General features: G+C 48.1%; 1 protein-coding gene across 1 annotated transcript in view; it reads right to left on the reverse strand.

The window, feature by feature from the left end:
• The window catches only part of LOC140468123 (shiftless antiviral inhibitor of ribosomal frameshifting protein homolog), a 30,889-nt gene extending 12,647 nt beyond the window's left edge, over positions 1-18,242 (reverse strand). The window contains exons 1-7 of the mRNA XM_072564312.1: positions 18,064-18,242; positions 17,757-17,904; positions 10,523-10,572; positions 7,403-7,450; positions 5,099-5,131; positions 2,555-2,695; positions 401-504 (exon numbers count right to left, since the gene is read on the reverse strand). Coding sequence (XP_072420413.1) covers positions 401-504; positions 2,555-2,695; positions 5,099-5,131; positions 7,403-7,450; positions 10,523-10,572; positions 17,757-17,904; positions 18,064-18,096 — 557 coding nt within the window. The 5' untranslated portion in view covers positions 18,097-18,242. The remainder of the gene's footprint in view (positions 1-400; positions 505-2,554; positions 2,696-5,098; positions 5,132-7,402; positions 7,451-10,522; positions 10,573-17,756; positions 17,905-18,063) is intronic.
• Positions 18,243-18,482: the final 240 nt, after the last annotated feature.

Consider the following 18,482-nt stretch of genomic DNA (forward strand, 5'->3'; position numbering starts at 1 on the left):
CAAATTGCCCTTGAGCTGAGGGGCTTGCTGGGTGATTGCAGAGTGGGTCTGGAGGCATGTCAGATAGACTGGCTAAGGATGGCAAATTTCCTTCCCATTCACGTTAGTGAACCAGATGGGGTTTTCACAACAATAGTTTCGCAGAGTTTGGCAGATTTTGTGAAACTAGATTCCACCAGCTCCCCTCATGAGATTTGAACCCATGTCTTGAGGCTGAATTACTAGCCCAATGAGGTGACCATATGGCCACCAATTCCCCAGACAGTCTGGGAGCTCCGAGCATTATCAATGAAGGTGCTCTGTACCTTTCAGTGATGGTACAAAGGAAGTCAGTAACAAAGCCACTCTTTCTCAGAAGATTATGGGGTTAATGGCTGATACTCCCCAGCACCCTCCTTACCCAAAGATGTTGCCACAGCGCTGGCAGTGAAATTCAGCGTAGCCCCACATTTTATCAACCGGGACTGGGTTGTACTTCACCTTACACCTCCGACACCTGGAGACCTATGGGCAGACAAGACATTCTCACATCACGGGGGAGTCACGCTATTGGAGAGTCTCAACAACCTGAAGTTCCCTCCCCATTCCTCGCCCTGTCCCAGTGATGCCCTGAGGGTGGACATTCCGAGAATTTGAAGCAGGAATCGGCCATTTGGCCCAGCAAGCCCACTCTGCTGCCCAATAGGATCATGGCTGGTCCTGGGATTCAACCAACTCTCCTGCCCCTACCCAATCCTCACCCTGCTCCATAATCCCATGAGAGATTAAGATCTCTCTGTCCCAGCCATTCCGTTATTCAATAAGGGAGCATCCCTCTAGGCTAGACAATTCCAACGGTTCGCAATTCTTTGTGTGGATTAATTTATCTGCACCGTTGGTTTGGAACTTCCGACGTGACGATCCAGCCACACCAATCCTACCTTTTACTGAGGCTCCTTCCCCCATTCTCTCCCTGACATTACTGCGCTGCCCTGTCAGCTGGTGCCTGGTTCCTCCAGGCACTTTCCCTAATTTCACTCAACAGAGCTCACTGCTCAAGGAATGGGACTGAACAACACCATTCACCATTTAACCTCCCATTCCCCCCCTCTCCATTCATCATCAGATTTGTTTCCACCCCACTCCGAAAACTCCGTGTTCAACTGCACTGACGGGAAGGTTGGGCATGGGAGAGTTATCACAGTCCAACCCATAGACCCACACAGAGACTGTGCGTGTGTGTGTCTGAGCGATGTGTGTGAGTGTGTGTTTGTGTGTCTATATTTGTATGCCTGTCTGTGTATGCATGACTGTGTGTTTGTGTGTGTCTGTGCATCTGCATTTATGTCTATGTGTGTGTGTGAGTGTGTGTAGGGGGGATGTCTATGTGTGTGTGTGAGTGTGTGTAGGGGGGATGTCTATGTGCGTGTGTAGGGGGAATATCTGTGTGTGTATGTCTATGTGTGTATGTATATGGGGAATGTCTGTGGTATGTGTGTCTATGTGTGTGTGTAGGGTGATGTGTGTGTATATCAATGTGTGTTTATGTAGGGGGGATGTCTGTGTGTGTGTAGGGGATATGTGTGTGTATATCTATGTGTGTGTGTCGGGGGATGTCTGTGTGTGTGTATGCCTACGTCTATGTGTGTGTGTGTGTGTTTCTATGTGTGTGCGTATATCTATGTGTGTGTATGTGTGTGTAGGGGGGATGTCTGTGTTGTGTTGGGGGATGTCTATGTGTGTGTGTGTGTCTATGTTTGCATGTGTCTAAGGGGGATGTTTGTGTGTGTATGTGCATCTGTGTGTCTATGCGCCTGTGTGTGTGTCTATGCATGTGTGTGTGTTTCTCTGTGAGTGTGTCTGCATGTGTGCCTCTGAGTGTCTATGTGTCTGTGTGTCCATGTGTGTGTGTGTGTGTGCGCGCGCGTCTGTCTGTCTCTGTGTCCGCGCATGTGTCTGTGTGCATGTATCTGCATCTGTGTGTGTTTCTCTGTGTCTGTGTGAGTCTGCATGTGTTTGTCTGTATATCTGTGTGTCTGTGTGCCTGTGCATGTGTGTGTCTCTATATGTGTCTATGTGCGTGTATATGTGTGTGTGTTTGTGCATCTGTGTGCGTGTCTGTGTGTATATGTGTGTGTGTTTGTGCATCTGTGTGCATGTCTGTGTGCATGTGTGTGTGCCTGCATGCCTGTGAATATATGTGTGTGTGTGTGTGTATCTGTGTGATTTATTGATGTGCATCATTCCACAGGTAAGCACATTCTGTGGGTGCCCATTTTCTGAGGTGGGATTTGAACCCAGAGCTCCTGGTCCTGAGGGTAGGGGTTACTGACAATGCAGAACAAACATCTCGTGGAGAGCTGGGCAGTGATTGGTTTACTGGAGACTCCTCAGGAAAGTTGGATCAATTCAACTTCCTCAACTCAGAGAGGCCTGATTGCCATTCCTGGCTGGGGTCAAAGGTCAAACCTGAGACCGCCCTAGTCTGCATGTAGCACTTGGGAAGACCTGTCGGGGTACAGCCCATTCCCAGAACCCTCACATGGAGACAGTGGGAAATCGGGCAGTGCCTTACCTGTTTCCTATCCGGCACTCTCCTCCACCAGTAATGATCGCACAGCGGGCATGCAAACTGTTTCTCCACCCACGGTATCTGCTTGGCATTGGCCTGGTTAAACAGCTTCAGGTTCATCTGTGTCAACTGCGAGACCAGTTTCTGGGAGTACGGAGCGGGGGGGGGAGGAAGGAAAGAGGATGAGAAAGGAAATGAAAGGTCACTTCTTAAAAGGTCCTTTTCTACAGTCGCCTCTGACATTTCTCGATTCATTCCACCCCCTGACTGTCCGTGGATTAGAGGCCCCTGGTGACATTCTCACACTCGCGACTGGCAGGACTTAAATTCAATTAATAAATCTGTAATTCCAGGCCTGGCCTGGACCACGGTTACCGTCGATTCCCATAGGAATCCCTGTTCCCAGGGTGCAGCAAGGAACATGTGTGACCACGTGTAATTCCAGTTTACAAACCCACCGCTCAAGTTAGCTCGGGAAATAAACACTGATCCAGCCAGTGGTGCCCACAACCCGAGGCGTAATGCATTTAAAGCTGTGTTGGTTACTGCAGGCATGTCCTGTGAACAGGAAATGGGATCCTACCTCTGTCACCACTGGGAGCCCAGCAAGCTCAAGGCAAAATGCATCACCTTACAGAGGAACTGGGAACAGCAGTAGGACATTCACCCCACTCAAGCCAATGCTACCATTCGGCCAGATGATAGCTGATTCACCCAAGGCCTCAATGGCTCCTTCATGCTAGTTCCTCCGTCTCTCTCATACTTCAAAAATCTCTGCCTCCTTGTTAAAGATTTTCTGTGATCTTAGCCTCCACATATCTCTGGGGTAGATAATTCCAAACATTCACTACCCTCTCCAAGAGACGAAATTCCATTGCGGCAGAGTTTGAATTGAGGGTCCCTTTACTCCATGCGTCTGTCCACTATTACAAGATTCCACAGCCCCCACCCTCACCCCACCCTCAACCAGTGGAAGCATCTTCTCAACATCTGTGCCCTCTCAGAATCTCATCCAGGCAGTTCCATTACAGGGTCCATCCCGAAGTCTGTTCACAAGTTGCAGGTCAGAACACAATACAGGACAATATAAAGCAGCCATTTGTCAGTTCAGAATGTGTTGCTGGAAAAGCGCAGCAGGTCAGGCAGCATCCAAGGAGCAGGAGAATCGACGTTTCGGGCATGTGCCCTTCTTCAGGAATGAGGAAAGGCTCATGCCTGAAATGTCGATCCTCCTGCTCCTTGGATGCTGCCTGACCTACTGAGCTTTTCCAGCAACACATTTTCAGCTCTGATCTCCAGCATCTGCAGTCCTCACTTTCTCCTCGAAGATTCGTCAGTTCAGGAAATGTTCAGATGTCGGGTCATTAAATTGCTCCCACTCTATTGGACTGCGTTCGTAAATACAAGTGTTCTTATGTCAGCCTTTCGTAAATCTCGGAGTTTCAATAGGATCACCCCCCATTCATCTAAACTCTCATAAAGAAAGGGCTAATCTTTATCAAGTCTTACCCTTGACAAGTCAGCACCTTCATCCCAGGCATCAGTCCAGTGTGTGTGTGTGTGTGTGTGTGTGTGGGGGTGTGTGTGTGTGTATGGGGGTGTGTGCGTGTATGGGGGTCTGTGTGTGTGTGTTATGTATGGGTGTGTGTGTGTTGTGTATGGGTGTGTGTGTTGTGTATGGGTGTGTGTGTGTGGGGGTGTGCGTGTATGGGGGTCTGTGTGTGTGTGTTGTGTATGGGTGTGTGCGTGTATGAGGGTGTGTGTGTGTGTGTTGCAAATGGGTGTGTGAGTGTGTATGGGTGTGTGCGTGTATGGGGGTCTGTGTGTGTGTTGTGTATGGGTGTGTGTGTGTTGTGTATGGGTGTGTGTGTGTTGTGTATGGGTGCGCATGTATGGGGGTCTGTGTGTGTGTCGTATGGGTGTGTGTGTGTTGAATGGGTGTGTGTGTATGGGGGTGTGTGCGTTTGTGTGTATATGAGTGTGTGCGTGTATGGGGGTTTGTGTGTGTTGTGTATAGGTGCGCATGTATGGGGGTCTGTGTGTGTTTTGTATGGGTGTGTGTGTGTCGTATGGGTGTGTGTGTATGGGTGTGTGTGTGTGTGTGTGTATGAGTGTGTGCGTGTATGGGGGTCTGTGTGTGTTGTGTTTGGGTGTGTGTGTGTATGGGTGCGCATGTATGGGGGTCTGTGTGTGTTTTGTATGGGTGTGTGTGTGTATGGGTGTGCATGTATGGGGGTCTGTGAGTGTGTATGGGTTGTGTGTGTGTGCATTAACATGTGTGTTGTGTGTGTGTGTGTGTGTGTGTGAGTAGATAGTTGAACATGCTGGAGAAACTCAGGCTGAGAAACGTCTGTAGCTGCCCTACTGTGAACTCACGATCCCCCACCTCACTAGGAGCTAACTGAGTGCATTCCACAAACTGCTTCTGGACTTGAGTTTCCGTCATTTTTAGCAGATCACTCACTCACAAATGAAGAAAGTAGTCACGAAACAAAGGCCACAACGTCTGTACCATCTGCTACCATATCATGCTGGAACAGCTTTTACCTTTACGTCAGGATCCTCCTTGATCTTCATTTTCTGAAACATGAGAAGATTCGATCAAGTCAGGGACAGATAGTGGAATCCATCGCAAGATGGCGGCTCTCCAGGTGTGTCGCGTCTCCCACACATTCCCACCTCTGGGTAGGCAACACACCTGTCGGCATGACAACCGATGCCCCTAGATCAAGGGCAAGTCTTCTCATGATGGGTCAGTTACTGAAAACAGCTTTTGCTTAGCATGTACCAACCGTGTTTTGTTAGCAAAAGAAAACCAAAAAGGCGAAGTTTATTTTTTTGAGAAGAAAGACCCCTATGATTTTCTCTTGGGTTTTCACCCTCTATCAGGGAGGGACCAGAGACTCCAGGCTAATCTTCAGGCCTGACTGGCCTAGCTGTATAAATCACTATCTTCAGCCAACAAGATCCAACAAGCCAATGGGAGGCCTTTGGAACTTCTCTCTGAGCCTGTGAGGCGTTACTGAGATTGGATTTAAGGCCCAATCAGGAACAGCACTGCTCCATCTTGCAACTCCCGTTTAGAGTTTGCTTCCAATGCCATTTTGAGAACAGCCCTCTTGGCCGACTGCCCTTCCTCCGAGCGATCAGCCATTGACTGAATGAGGAGCCATCAGCTCCTGTCCTGTCCTGAGGGCGCAGTTCGGAGGATCAGGGTTACTGGGGCCTGACCATGGTGACAGAAGGCCCCCGCGACCCCTTCACCTCTGGAAGATCTCATGGGCAGGGCTTCGTTCTGCCAACCAGACCTCTGGGTTCAAGACCCTCAGCATGACCATGCAGAAGGAGAGGGAGAGAGAGGGAGGGAGGGAGGGAGGCTAGCAAAGGAGGAAGAGAGGCTGCAGGGGAACTAGCTGTAGTGACTCTAACCTGATCAGCCAGGTGGACCTCACAGATTCTGAGTTCCCTGACTGGGGCTGTTAACCTGGTCCAATCAGGGAGCCCTGGCTGACAGGTATAACGAGAGTGTCAGAGGTTCTGTTCACTCTGAGTGCTGGCTCTGAGGGAATAGGATCAGTGTCAAGGCCTCTCCACATATATATAAAGGCTGACGCAATCATGGGATGTGGGTGTTGCTGGTCAGTCCAGTGTTTATTGCCCGGAGAGCAATTAAGGGTTGACCACATCACTTTGTGTCTGGAGTCACGTGTAGGCCAGACCGGATAAGGATGGCACATTTCCTTCTCAAAAAGGCATCATCAGTCAGGTTTTTTTAACCCTGACAATCGGCCTACACTTTCACGGTCATGATTAGATTCTTAATTCCAGATTTCTGTTTTAGTAAAGCTGAATTCACATTCTGCCATCCGGTGGGATTTGAGCCCAGGTTCCCAGGACATTACCTGGGTTGTCTGGATTAACAGCCCCCAGTGATGGGATCCAATGAAGACCATCGCCTCCCCCTAGAGGCGGGAGGGCGGATATGCCAGCTGGAAAGGATTAGTAAAATGGCAGGGAGACTACAAGGTGGGAGGTGTGAGGAGAGGAAAGCTGAAAAAGACTGTGCAAGGGTTTTAACCCTGTCAACGGAGATGTGTACTCAGCTAAAAACGGAGCGGGAAAAACTTGGAAATCATGGGGGTGGATGAATGTCTGGATGAATATCTGCTAACCTATGCCTGCTAATGTCTGTACCATGTAACCTATTTTTCCCAATCAACCTGATTCAGAGATGTTATTACACACCTCTGGAGTAGGTGGGACTCAAACCTGGGTAGGGGCACTACCACTGTGCCACAATACAGCTGCTCGATACCAATTTAAATACAAGGAAATAAGTGATAGAGGTGGGGGGGGGGGGGGGTGTCTGGGTGGGATGGTGGGGGGGGGGGTGTCTTGGTGGGATGGTGCATGGAGGGTCAGCGTGGACTGGATGGGCTGAACGGCCTGCTTCCACACTGCAGGGGATTCTGTGAAAAATGCCTTCATGGTGTGTTTAGGTTGAATGGAGGGTTGATAGTTACCGAAGTTACCGGTGAATTCTTCTCGTGAGAGTTCAAATACTGACCTCAAAGCTGATGGGGTGATTGTCACACTGGATAGAGAAAATGAAAAGGTAGTCCTGACAAATCAAAAGTGACACCCCCCTCGCCCCTCAACCTTGGGAAAATCTCAGCCCCGAGGGACTGCACAAACCTTTTCATCCCTGTTCCTGAGGATGGCGGGGGGGGGGGCGGTGGTTGAAAGCACAGGGTGGTGAAGATACACAGCCTGGAAAGCAACGCCATCCCCCTCCCTGATCCCGCTCAGGTCAAACGTCCATCTACCCAAGCAATCGCAACGAGGACCTACCTTCGCCTTCGCTTCCTTTTCCTCAGCTTGGAGCGTCTGGATGACATCCTGCAGGAAGAGCTGGAATTAGTGATTCCGTCCTCAGCAGCAACCATTCCCAACTGTCGGAATTAAGCTGGGGAGTGGGGGAAGAGGGGAATACCTCGAGATGTGATGCTCTCACATTACCTCCCTCCCCCACCACCCCCATCCTCCTCGCCAACTGTCAACAAGCATCGTGAGCTACCTACGCTCTCGCTATCCATAGCCTTGATCTTACCGCTATCATTCAAAGTGGAGAGAACATTTAAGGGGAAGCTGGACAAACACAGTGTGAAAGCAGGCCATTCGGCCCATTGAGTCCACAGAGCACCCCACCCAGACCCACCCCATATTTCCCATGGCTAGCCCGCACATCCCTGGACACTGTGGGTAATCTAACATGGCTGGACCACCTAACCTGTGCATCTTAGGACTGTGGGAGGAAACTTACTCAGACACGGGGAGAATGTACAAACTCCACACAAGACAGTTGCCCGAGGGTGGAATTGAACCTGGATCCTTTGCGCTGAGCTATCCTGCCACCCCAGGAGGTAGAAAGGAATAAAAGTATTAATAAAGTTGCCACTGTCCTGCTGGGCCATTGAGCTGCTCTGTTGTTAAAGAGAGAGAGTGATAACTGCTGGTGGTTTAACCCAAGGGTGACCAAGTGTCAGGTGAGGAGCAATACAAAGGAAGGCCCTTTGGGGTAACCCCGGCTGCCATGGTAACTGACCCTAGGCTGCTGGCATCACTCTGCAGTGCCATCCAGACAACTGAGCTATTCCTCACCAGGGAAAAGAATAGAAGGATAAGTCAATGGGGCTTTATCGAGACAGAGGATGCTTATGTACCAGCACAGGCAGATTGGGTCAGTTCCTCTGATGAGGAAACTGGTGAGTTTCCTGAAGAAGGGCTCATGACCGAAACGTCGATTCTCCTGCTCCTTGGATGCCGCCTGACCTGCTGCGCTTTTTCAGCAACACATTTTCAGCTCAGTTCCTCTGATGTAAATAATTTCAGATTGTTTATTCTGAAGGATGATTGTTGATGTTTGTGTAAAGCTGCTCAAACAACTGAGTGAAATCCCCTGAGAGTTTGAGCTCATCTTGGTCCCTGCCACTGCCTGAGGCGGGGAACACTGGTGTCCAGGAATAGAATATTTTCCTACCTGTGTGCACGGTTCCCTCTGCTCCAACATAAGGAGCCTCAAACACACAGAAATAGTGGGCAAGAGGAGATTAGCGATCCATCAAGGTGATGATGCCATGATAGTCAAAGCATTGTAAATAAATCCTTCCGTTTCGCCTTTCCTCTTTCCTAAACCCAACTTTGAGAGAGGTAAAATGATCAAAGGAGAATCCCATGAGCAACAAGAGTGACACACACACATCCTCTCTCTCTCTCTCTCTCTCTCCCTCACACACATACACACACTCACTCTTAATATGCACATACACACACATACACACTCGGACATGCACATCCTCACTCATACACAAATACACACACTCTGATACACACACACACTCACTCTAACATGCACACACACACACTTGGATGCACACACTCGGACCCACACATACACACACACTCTAACACACACACACTGACATACACATACACACACGCACGTTTATTCTGACAAACACAAACATGCACTTACACACACACACGTATGGGTGGCACGGTGGCATGGTGGTTAGCACTGCTGCCTCACAGCACCAGAGACTAGGGTTCAATTCCCACCTTGGGCCACTGTCTGTATGGAGTTTGCACATTCTCCCCGTGTCTGCGTGGGCTTCCTCCCACAGTCCAAAGGTGTGCAGGTTAGGTGAATTGGCTGTGCTAAATTGCCTGTAGTGTCAGGTGTAGGGGAATGGGTCTGGGTGGGATGCTCTTCAGAGGGTTGACGTGGACCTGTTGGGCTGAAGTGCCTGTTTCCACGCTGTAAGGAATCTGACATACACTTTTCGTGCACACACACTTTTCTCATGTGCATACATTTTCTCTCACACACACACACAAACACTTTCTCTCATGCACACAGACACACACTTTCTCTTGTACATAATTTTTCACATAATTATACACATTTTAACACCCACACTCAATGGCGTGTGCATCTCAGTGACACTAAGGGTTCTCTCCTTCCTGTGTGAAGTGTTGACCTTTTGTGGTCCCTTCTACACATGTTCCCACAGCCAGGTTTCGACATAGAGTCATAGAGCACAGAAACAGACCTTTCGGCCCAACCAGTCCATGCTGACCATGTTCCCAAACTAAACTAGTCCCACCTGCCTGCTCCTGGCCCATATCCCTCCAAACCTTTCCTAGACATGTACTTCACCAAATGTCTTTTAAACGTTGTAATTGTACCTACACCCACCACTTCCTCAGGAAGTTCATTCCACACACGAATCATCCTTTGTGTAAATATTTGCCTCTCATTTCTTTTTTAAATATCTCTCCTCTCACCTTAAAAATGTGCCTTCAAATCTTGAAATCCCCCACCCTCGGGAAAAGACAATGGTCATTAACTTTACCCGTAGCCCTCATTATTTTATAAACTCCTATCAGGTCACCTGTCAACCTCCTACGCTCCAGTGAAAAAAGTCCTAGCCTATCCAGCCTCTCCTTATAACTCAAACATTTGACAAGGTTATAGTCCAACAGGCGCTGCATTCCGAAAGCTAGTGCTTCCAACTAAACTTGTTGGACTATAACCTGGTGTTGTGCGATTTTGAACTTTGTTCACCCCAGTCCAACACCGACACCTCCACATCTTGTCGAACATTCGAGTCACGGCTGGGTGCAGGTTTCTTGAAAGAACCTTCTTATATGCACTGCTGCCCAACAATGATGCAATGCAAGTTTCTCAAATCCTTCCCGAAAGGGAGACATTGTGGATTGACTCCAAGAGAGCAAACAGGGACGGAAAGCTTCCCCCTTTCCCCAAGGCCCTGACAGGTTGTGAGAACATGCAGAAGAACATGCTGCTCCAGGACTGGGGCTCTGCTCACCATCTGCTCAGGTGATGCCCCCTCGTAGACAGCTCACCTGATAATATAACAGAGAGAAAAAAACAACGTTCTCATTTACCTGGAGAATTGGGCTGGCCTCTATCTCTCTCCTGTCGTCCGCATCTAGATCTTAAAGAAATAAAGTGAAAACCTTTAATGTCGCTCTTCCGTCCCTTCTTCCCTCTGTGCAGACACGGATCAGTGGGGGAATGGTGTGGGTTCGTGGTCCCCTCCAGAGACCTGCAGCTCCTAATGCAGTACAGAGGGAGTGCTGCACTGTCATGAGTATCATCTAATGGATGAGACATTAAAGCACTGGACCTATCTGCTCTCTCTCAAGAGGATGTAAAGGATTAACCTTGTTGCCATGGCAACTGACTGAAGCTTGCAATTTTACACCTTGCCTCATCTCCTCACTCCTCTCTTGCAGCTGCTTTTTAACCTGTCCGGCCATTAAACCATCTCCCTTAATCGTCTGTTCCTCACTCCTCAACCTAACTCCTGCATTCTCTGCTAACACCAGCCGTGCATTCACCGTGACACCCCTCAATGTCAACAGTTGACTCCCCTTCATTAAAGGTCCCTCTCTCAATCACTAGAAACAGTTGTTTTCCAGCTAATCTGTTTCACCCCTTCATAACTTTAAACGTCTCGGTACGAGAAATCAGCAAGCTTTACCAACCTGATTGAAACGTCCGCACTTTCTCGTTGACGTAATGTTCCTGGCAACCTCTGAGTGAACCCTCAACCTCAAAACCAGGGGGAGTGACGAGCATTGTGCCATCAATACCCAGCCTGGAGCTCCGCTCCGCAACTCTCAGTCAATTAATTTACAGCCTTCTGGATTTAATATTGAGTTCAACACCTTCAAATTGTAAACCACTCCCATTCCTTCTCTATCTTTTAGTGTTATTTGTTGACATTCTCTGTCACCATGTCCCCTCTCCCCAACTCCAGTGGGACTCTATGTTCTTTCCTTTCTGGTAGTTAGACACACCGTTCTCACAGCCTGATCACCTATTCTGAACTGTCTCCATCCTTTCTGCCCCCCACCACTCCACAACCCCCAACTATTGCACAAATGCTGCCCCCTCCACACTTCACGTCAGCTCTGATGCAGAGTTGTCCAGACTGGAAACGTTAGCTTGCTCTCTCTCTCTCTCTCTGTGTGGATGCTGCCTGACTCCACTGTGACCTCCAGCATTTGTTGCTTTTGGTACAATAAACTGGACCTTGTTCACTGTAAGAGTCTCTTCTGTTTGGACCAGGAAGTCGTCTTCCTCTTCCTGTGGTTTCCCACACTCAACAAGGACAATGGCAGTACCCCTCATCCTGAATAATGGCATCATTGTCACTCATCACTGGGAAAGAAGAGGGAGATTCCAAAAACCACAGTGTAATCTTTGATCACAGATCACACCCCAGTCAGCAACTGGGTATATGAAATCTAATGCAGGCACCTGGGGACACATCCTCAGGCACTAAACTATTGAATCCAGTCCTTCATTCTATCTACTCTTATAATTACCTGTACACAAAGATGTATCTGTACAATGGAAACCCCATCTGCAATGCATCACCAGAATTCAGGAGGAAGCTCCTACAGTTTCCTATTTTCACTTCACCTCACCCAGTCAGTATTATTCTGTTCCTTTCTCCCTCATGCATTTCCTAGATTTGCCTTATGATGATACTCAGCTCAACCTCTCCCTGAGGTAGGCAGTGCCACACTCTCACTGCTCTCTTAGGTAAAGCGGTTTCTCCTGAATTTCTTGTCGGATTTACTTGTGACTTAGACCACTCTGGGTTACAGGTGACTTGTCTCTCTGAGTCACAAGGTTTCAAGTTCAAGTTCCCCTTCAATGTGAAATCCAGGCCCTTATCCCAATATGGCGTTGGGAGTGTTGCTAGGCACAGGGGCTCCCCTCGTTTGGGTCTTCCCTCTCATGTGAACGTTAAGAGATCCTACAGCATTATTTCAACAAGAACAGGGCCATTAACTCCAGTGTCCTGGTCAATATTTGTTCCTCAAACAAACTGCACACGAAAACAGGTTATCTTGACATTACCAAGCTGACATTTGAGGGAGTTGGCTGCTTGCAATTGGTTGTAGAGTTTCCCACTTTACACAGACAGTAGGTGTAGGAGTAGGCCATTCGGCCCTTTGAGCCTGCCCCTCCATTCAGTATGATCCTGGCTAATCGTGCAACCTCAGTATCCCACTCCCACCTTCTCTCCATACCCCTTGATCCTTTTAGCCACACGGGCAATGTCTAGCTCCCCCATGAATATAATCTAACAAACTTGGCTTCCTGTGACTGCACTGCAGAAATATTTAAGTCATTGGAGATGCTCTTTGGGACACCCAGCAAGGTGATATACAAATGCTGGCCTTTCTCTTTTTATCCTACTGATGGTCCTTAACTTTGAACAACCTGACAAGTATAAAGAAATTAACAGGGCCCTGGGCTGGAATACTGTGCAGTATAACACAGGGTCAGGACCTCGTGTGTCGGAACATTCACGATCCCGTTACAAGGACAGGGATAACGGGCTGGGGAGTTAGTAAATGTTGTGGTTCTGCTGTACCAGAATAAAGGAGTGGAACTGATGTGATGTATAATCTTATAGTAACTGAAATAACTCTGTGGAAGCCGGTATCCCAGCACCAAGTCACCCTTTATTTACACATGCAACAGTACATGGTCTCTGACCAGCCAGCTCAGAGCCAATTCCTGGAGGGAGAAGTCTTTCTGAATCTCCTGTTTATCTCAGTCAGCCAGGGCTCCCTAATTGGCCCCGGTTAACAGCCCCAATCAGGGATCTCACAGCCAATGAGATCCACCTGGCCCTCAATTCAATCACTACAGTAAACAATGATGCCGAATGCTGACATTTAACATGCCAGATAAAGAGAATCTATACAGATTATCAGACAGGACTGATCAGGCGCCAATACAGACACTGATGGGAGCAATCCCAGTTGGTGCAGGACCTGTGCAGTGATTGTACATTGTGCAGGAACTGCTATTAGGGGCACAGAGAGAAAGGGCGGGAGAAGGAAAATAGACAGATACGAGGCACATGATCCTACGGTTCAGGGTTACTTCCCGGGAGATGGTGATGCAACTGTTATATCACTGGATTCTAATCCAGAGGCCCAGATTAACACTTATGGGCTCAATTCTACCACGGGCAGCTGGTGGAACTAACTTTAGTTAATAAACGGGTGTCGGTCATGGTGACCATGAAACCATCAATTGAAAGCACACTTGGTTGACAAACGTTTTTTAGTGAAGGAAATCTGCCATCTTTACGCAGATGTCTGGCCTATGTGACTCTGAATTGCCCTCTGCCTGGCAAGCCACACAGTTCAAAGGATGGGCAACAAATATTGGTGCTGCCATTGAGACCCACATCCCATCAAAGAATAAGAAAAACTCACTCAGTACGGTATATGGATGTGAGCAGTCGCTAAGGGAGAGGTGGCAGAGAGAGAGAGAGAGAGACAGAGACAGAGATATACGCGCTCTCTCATTTACTGCTATTACTGTTAATGTTTAAACCCATTCACGTATAAAGAGGAAACTGAGATACACAGGTTACTGTGAATGCAAAGGTTATCAGGTTTCAGGCTCTACATTATAGGTTAAACATATTTAATTGAGGAATAGGCACACAATTAATGGTTGCTTCATAATAATTCCTTTCTGCGGCCGGGGTTTAGTGCATTACCGGACACCCTCAGCCTCTACGATCCCCAGATAACATCCCACCACTGCCCGTACCAAATGGGAATGAGACACAGGACAACAGAATTGTGGCAGTGCAGAAGAAGGCCATTTGGCCCATTGTGTCTGCACCAGCTCCTCAAATGAGGAATTCACCTCCTGCCATTCTCCCTGTGACCCTGCACATTTCAGATAAGATACTGGATTAGTGTTGCTGGAAGAGCACAGCAGTTCAGGCAGCATCCAACGAGCAGCGAAATCAACGTTTCGGGCAAAAGCCCTTCATCAGGAGCTTTTATTCCTGATGAAGGGCTTTTGCCCGAAACGTTGATTTCGCTGCTCGTTGGATGCTGCCTGAACTGCTGTGCTCTTCCAGCACCACTAATCCAGTATTTGATTTTCAGCATCTGCAGTCATTGTTTTTACCATTTCAGATAAGAGTCCAATTCTCTTCAGATCGAACCTGCTCACACTCTCGGGCAGCATATTTCAGACCCTCACCACTCGCTGCATGAAACTTACCTTCGTTTTTCCTCTCAGACCACTTTTGTTTTTTTCTGTTTTAAACCTGTGCCAAGTCCTCGTGAATAAAGACTGAACAGGCTGGGGTTATTTTCCCTGGAGCGTCGGAGGCTGAGGGGTGACCTTTCAGAGGTTTGTAAACTCATGAGGCACACGGATAGGGTAAATAGACAAGGTCTTTTCCCTGGAGTGGGCGAGTCCAGAACTGGAGGGCATAGGTTTAGGGTGAGAGGGGAAAGATATAAAAGGGACCTAAGGGGCAACATTTTCATGCAGAGGGTGGTACGTGTATGGAATGAGCTGCCAGAGGAAGTGGTGAAGGCTGGTACAATTCCAATATTTAAAAGGCATCTGGATGGGTCTGTGAATAGAGGGAGGTTTGGAGGGATATGGAGGAGAAAGTGAGGACTGCAGATGCTGGAGATCGGAGCTGAAAATGTGTTGCTGGAAAAGCGCAGCAGGTCAGGCAACATCCAAGGAACAGGAGAATCGACGTTTCGGGCATCAGCCCTTCCTGAAGAAGGGCTGATGCCCGAAACGTCGATTCTCCTGTTCCTTGGATGCTGCCTGACCTGCTGCGCTTGGAGGGATATGGGCCAAGTGCTGGCAGGTGGGACTAGATTGGGTTAGGATATCTGGTTGAGTTGGACTGAAGGGCCTGTTTCAGTGCTGTACATCTCTATGCCTCTATGACTCTATGGCCACAGGTTCCTAAGCCTGATTCTGGTGGAGGGGCTATTGGAGTCTCTGTTTGCCGTGGGGTACTGCCTAATCAATCAGCTCAGTCCCAGGTTCAATTCTTAAGCCTATGGTGACTGACCTGAGCGGAGGCAACGTCCGGGGTCCATGGTTTATTCTGGTGTGGAGCAGGGGAACTGAGCAATCTATCAGAGTTCCCTCTTTGGAAAACACGGCATCTGAGTGATCCGTGCTGGCAACAGAAGAGGTAGGTGCCCCCCACAGAGTGGACTTCACCCACTTAATTTACAGCACAATTTGCATTCCGTTAAAATGGAGATATTATTTCTTTCCTTTAACCTGTGGAGCTGATTAACAACTTGTAATTGTGGCCACGTTTATGGGGAAATGTAGAGCGTTGATCGTACACTTTTCAACTTCAGACTTGACAACTATCATTGGAAAACAGCTGACAGAAATACACCCACTGCTTTCATTAACTTTAATGAAACTCGTCAAAAGGAAATGTACGTCTCCCAGTCAGAAACTCTGAACATCCTAAAGAACTTCCCAGACAACGAAGTACTCCTCAATGTGTTGTGACGGCTGAAATTGAGGAAATGCAGCAGCCAATTTACACTCAGGAAGCTCACACGAAAACAGACATGACCCAAGTGAGCTGTTTTTTTTATCATGTCGGTTCATAAAACTATTGCTCAGGGAGAGCTCTAAAATAAAACAAAGAGCTGCAGATGCTGAAATGGAAGAATCCCTACAGTGTGGAAGTAGGCCATTCAGCCCATCCTGCCCCCACCCAGGCCCATTCCCCCTACCCTACCCCAGCATTTCCCACAGCTAACCCACCAACCTTGCACACCTCAGCACAGCCAATCCACCCTAACCTGCACACCTTTGGACTGTGGGAGGAAACTCACATTCACACAGGGAGAATGTGCAAACTCCACACAGACAGCCATCCAAGCCTGGAATTGAACCCAGGCCCCTGGTGCTATGAGGTAGCAGTGCTCACCACTGGGCCACCCTATAGGGAGAGTGCTGAAGATGGGTCACTGGCCTTGAAACTTTAACTCTGCTTTCTCCCCACTGACGCTGCCAGACCTGCTGAGTTTCTCCAGCAATTTCTGATTTTATCTTCTGCTCTTCTTCAAAACACTGCCATGGGACATCCTGCTGGACTGCCCAGCCAAGCTGCAAGGCAAATTAACTCAAAATTTACAAAATAAATGTGGCAAACAGACAATTGTGGGCTGATGGAAACCATCCAGTCAAATACAAGACAGGGAAAAATAAACTGGATTTGCAGTTGCAGATGATAAATAAATGGGTTGCTGTTTTGCTCAGGGTGCTGAGTTTGGAAAGGGCCCCTTTAGTGTAAAGATGTCGCATACACCTGTCATTAGAGGTATCACTCCCTCTGACCAATGCAACAACAACCTCCATTTGCACAGAACCCGATGGAAGGTGAGCAGCCCTAAAACTCTGTTTTTCTCTCTCCAAAGTTGCTGCCTCACCTATTGAGTGACAGTTGCTGTTTGCGTTCCTATTTTCCAGCACCTGGCTTTTATTTTCGACCTGTGGAGAGTGTCTTTAACGCAGTAAAACAGCCCAGCAGTGAAACCTGACCAAATCTGACATCAAACCAGAGATGGGATAACTGGGCACCGTTTCACATCTTGTAAAACGTAGAATTTATATGACTGGGGAAGAGAGAGGTGAGAGGATACAACTAAGATGTAGACAGAATTTCTTTTTAATCAGGAAAGGGAATCCAGGGTCAGCATTAAAGGGCAGCAGAGTGGAGTTGAGGATGATCAGAACAGGCATCTTTATCTCTAATGGGAATCACCAAGAGAAAATGTATGTGTCCCAATCAGAAACTCTGAACATCCTAAACAGCTTCACAGACAACTAAGTAGTTTCAAAATGTTGTGATGGCTGAAACAGAGGAAACGCAGCAGCCAACTAACACTCAGGAAGCTCACACGAAAACAGTCATGGTCCAAGCGAGCTGCTTTTTTTAAAATAATGTCGGTTCATAAAACTATTGCTCAGGGAGAGCTGTAAAACGAAGCAAAGAACTTCAGACGCTGAAATTAAAACAGAAGTTGAAGAATCCCTGTGTGGCAGCATTGAATAAGCTGCATAGATCTGCTCCCACCTCTTACTGTCTAATGGTTGGGGAAGGGCAGAGGACAGAAGGTTTGAGTGACATTGCTGAGGCTGGAGGAGCTCAACACAACTCTGGAGAGCTCTGGGAGTCAATGCAATGGAGGTTTTGCAGCAGAAAGGTGAGAAACAGGAAGGGGGACCAAATGGGTGGAAGCAAACTTTGCCCCAAGCTTAAGACATGAAAGCACTTACCACCAGTGTCCGGGTCAGTGACCATCAGAATGATGTGTTTAACCACCAGTCGGTAATCACTGCGGTACCTGTTCATCAGCAGTACCGCTAACTCCAAGGACACGTTCCCTCGGAAGGTCTCTCGAAACCTCCTCACACTCTTCTCCAACTGTTTTCCAGGTGTCCAGGGGGGAGAGGGAGGGAGAAACCAACAGCAACACATTAGCTCAAAAGATAGTGAGGGCGCCGAAACACGCACCAAAAAAAAACAAACTACAGCAGGCCCCCGCTGCAAAAACCCAAACCTCAAGGAAAACCACCTCATCACCTCAATCTTGTCCTTCAAGTGTACGTGAGCCATTGGGCTGCTGACAAAAAAGGGATTACAGTTCCCTCAAAAGCAGCCTGTGGAATTTGAAGTTGAACCGTTTCTTGGTTCCTCATCAGCCTGCCGAACGCAATTTCCTGACCACACTATTGTTTTTACTTTCAGTTTCGAACCGTTTGATCTGGCGGGTGGCAAGCCACAGTTGAAGGGGTTAAAGCTGCTGCGATCGTGAGAGCAAGGTCTACTGGCTGCAAGCAAAGGTGCATAGATCTTCAGGGTCTGAGGATTCAACTTCAAATGGACCACTGTTAGCATTAAAAGAGAAAAAAAACTGCAGGAATCAGCAAAGACTAATGATTGCCAAGAGTTGGTATGTGTTTCTTGTGTATTCACTGGAAAAGCCCAGCAGGTCAGGCAGC

This window comes from Chiloscyllium punctatum, chromosome 46, assembly GCF_047496795.1.
Source record: "Chiloscyllium punctatum isolate Juve2018m chromosome 46, sChiPun1.3, whole genome shotgun sequence".
In the NCBI taxonomy this organism is placed as follows: Eukaryota; Metazoa; Chordata; class Chondrichthyes; order Orectolobiformes; family Hemiscylliidae; genus Chiloscyllium; species Chiloscyllium punctatum.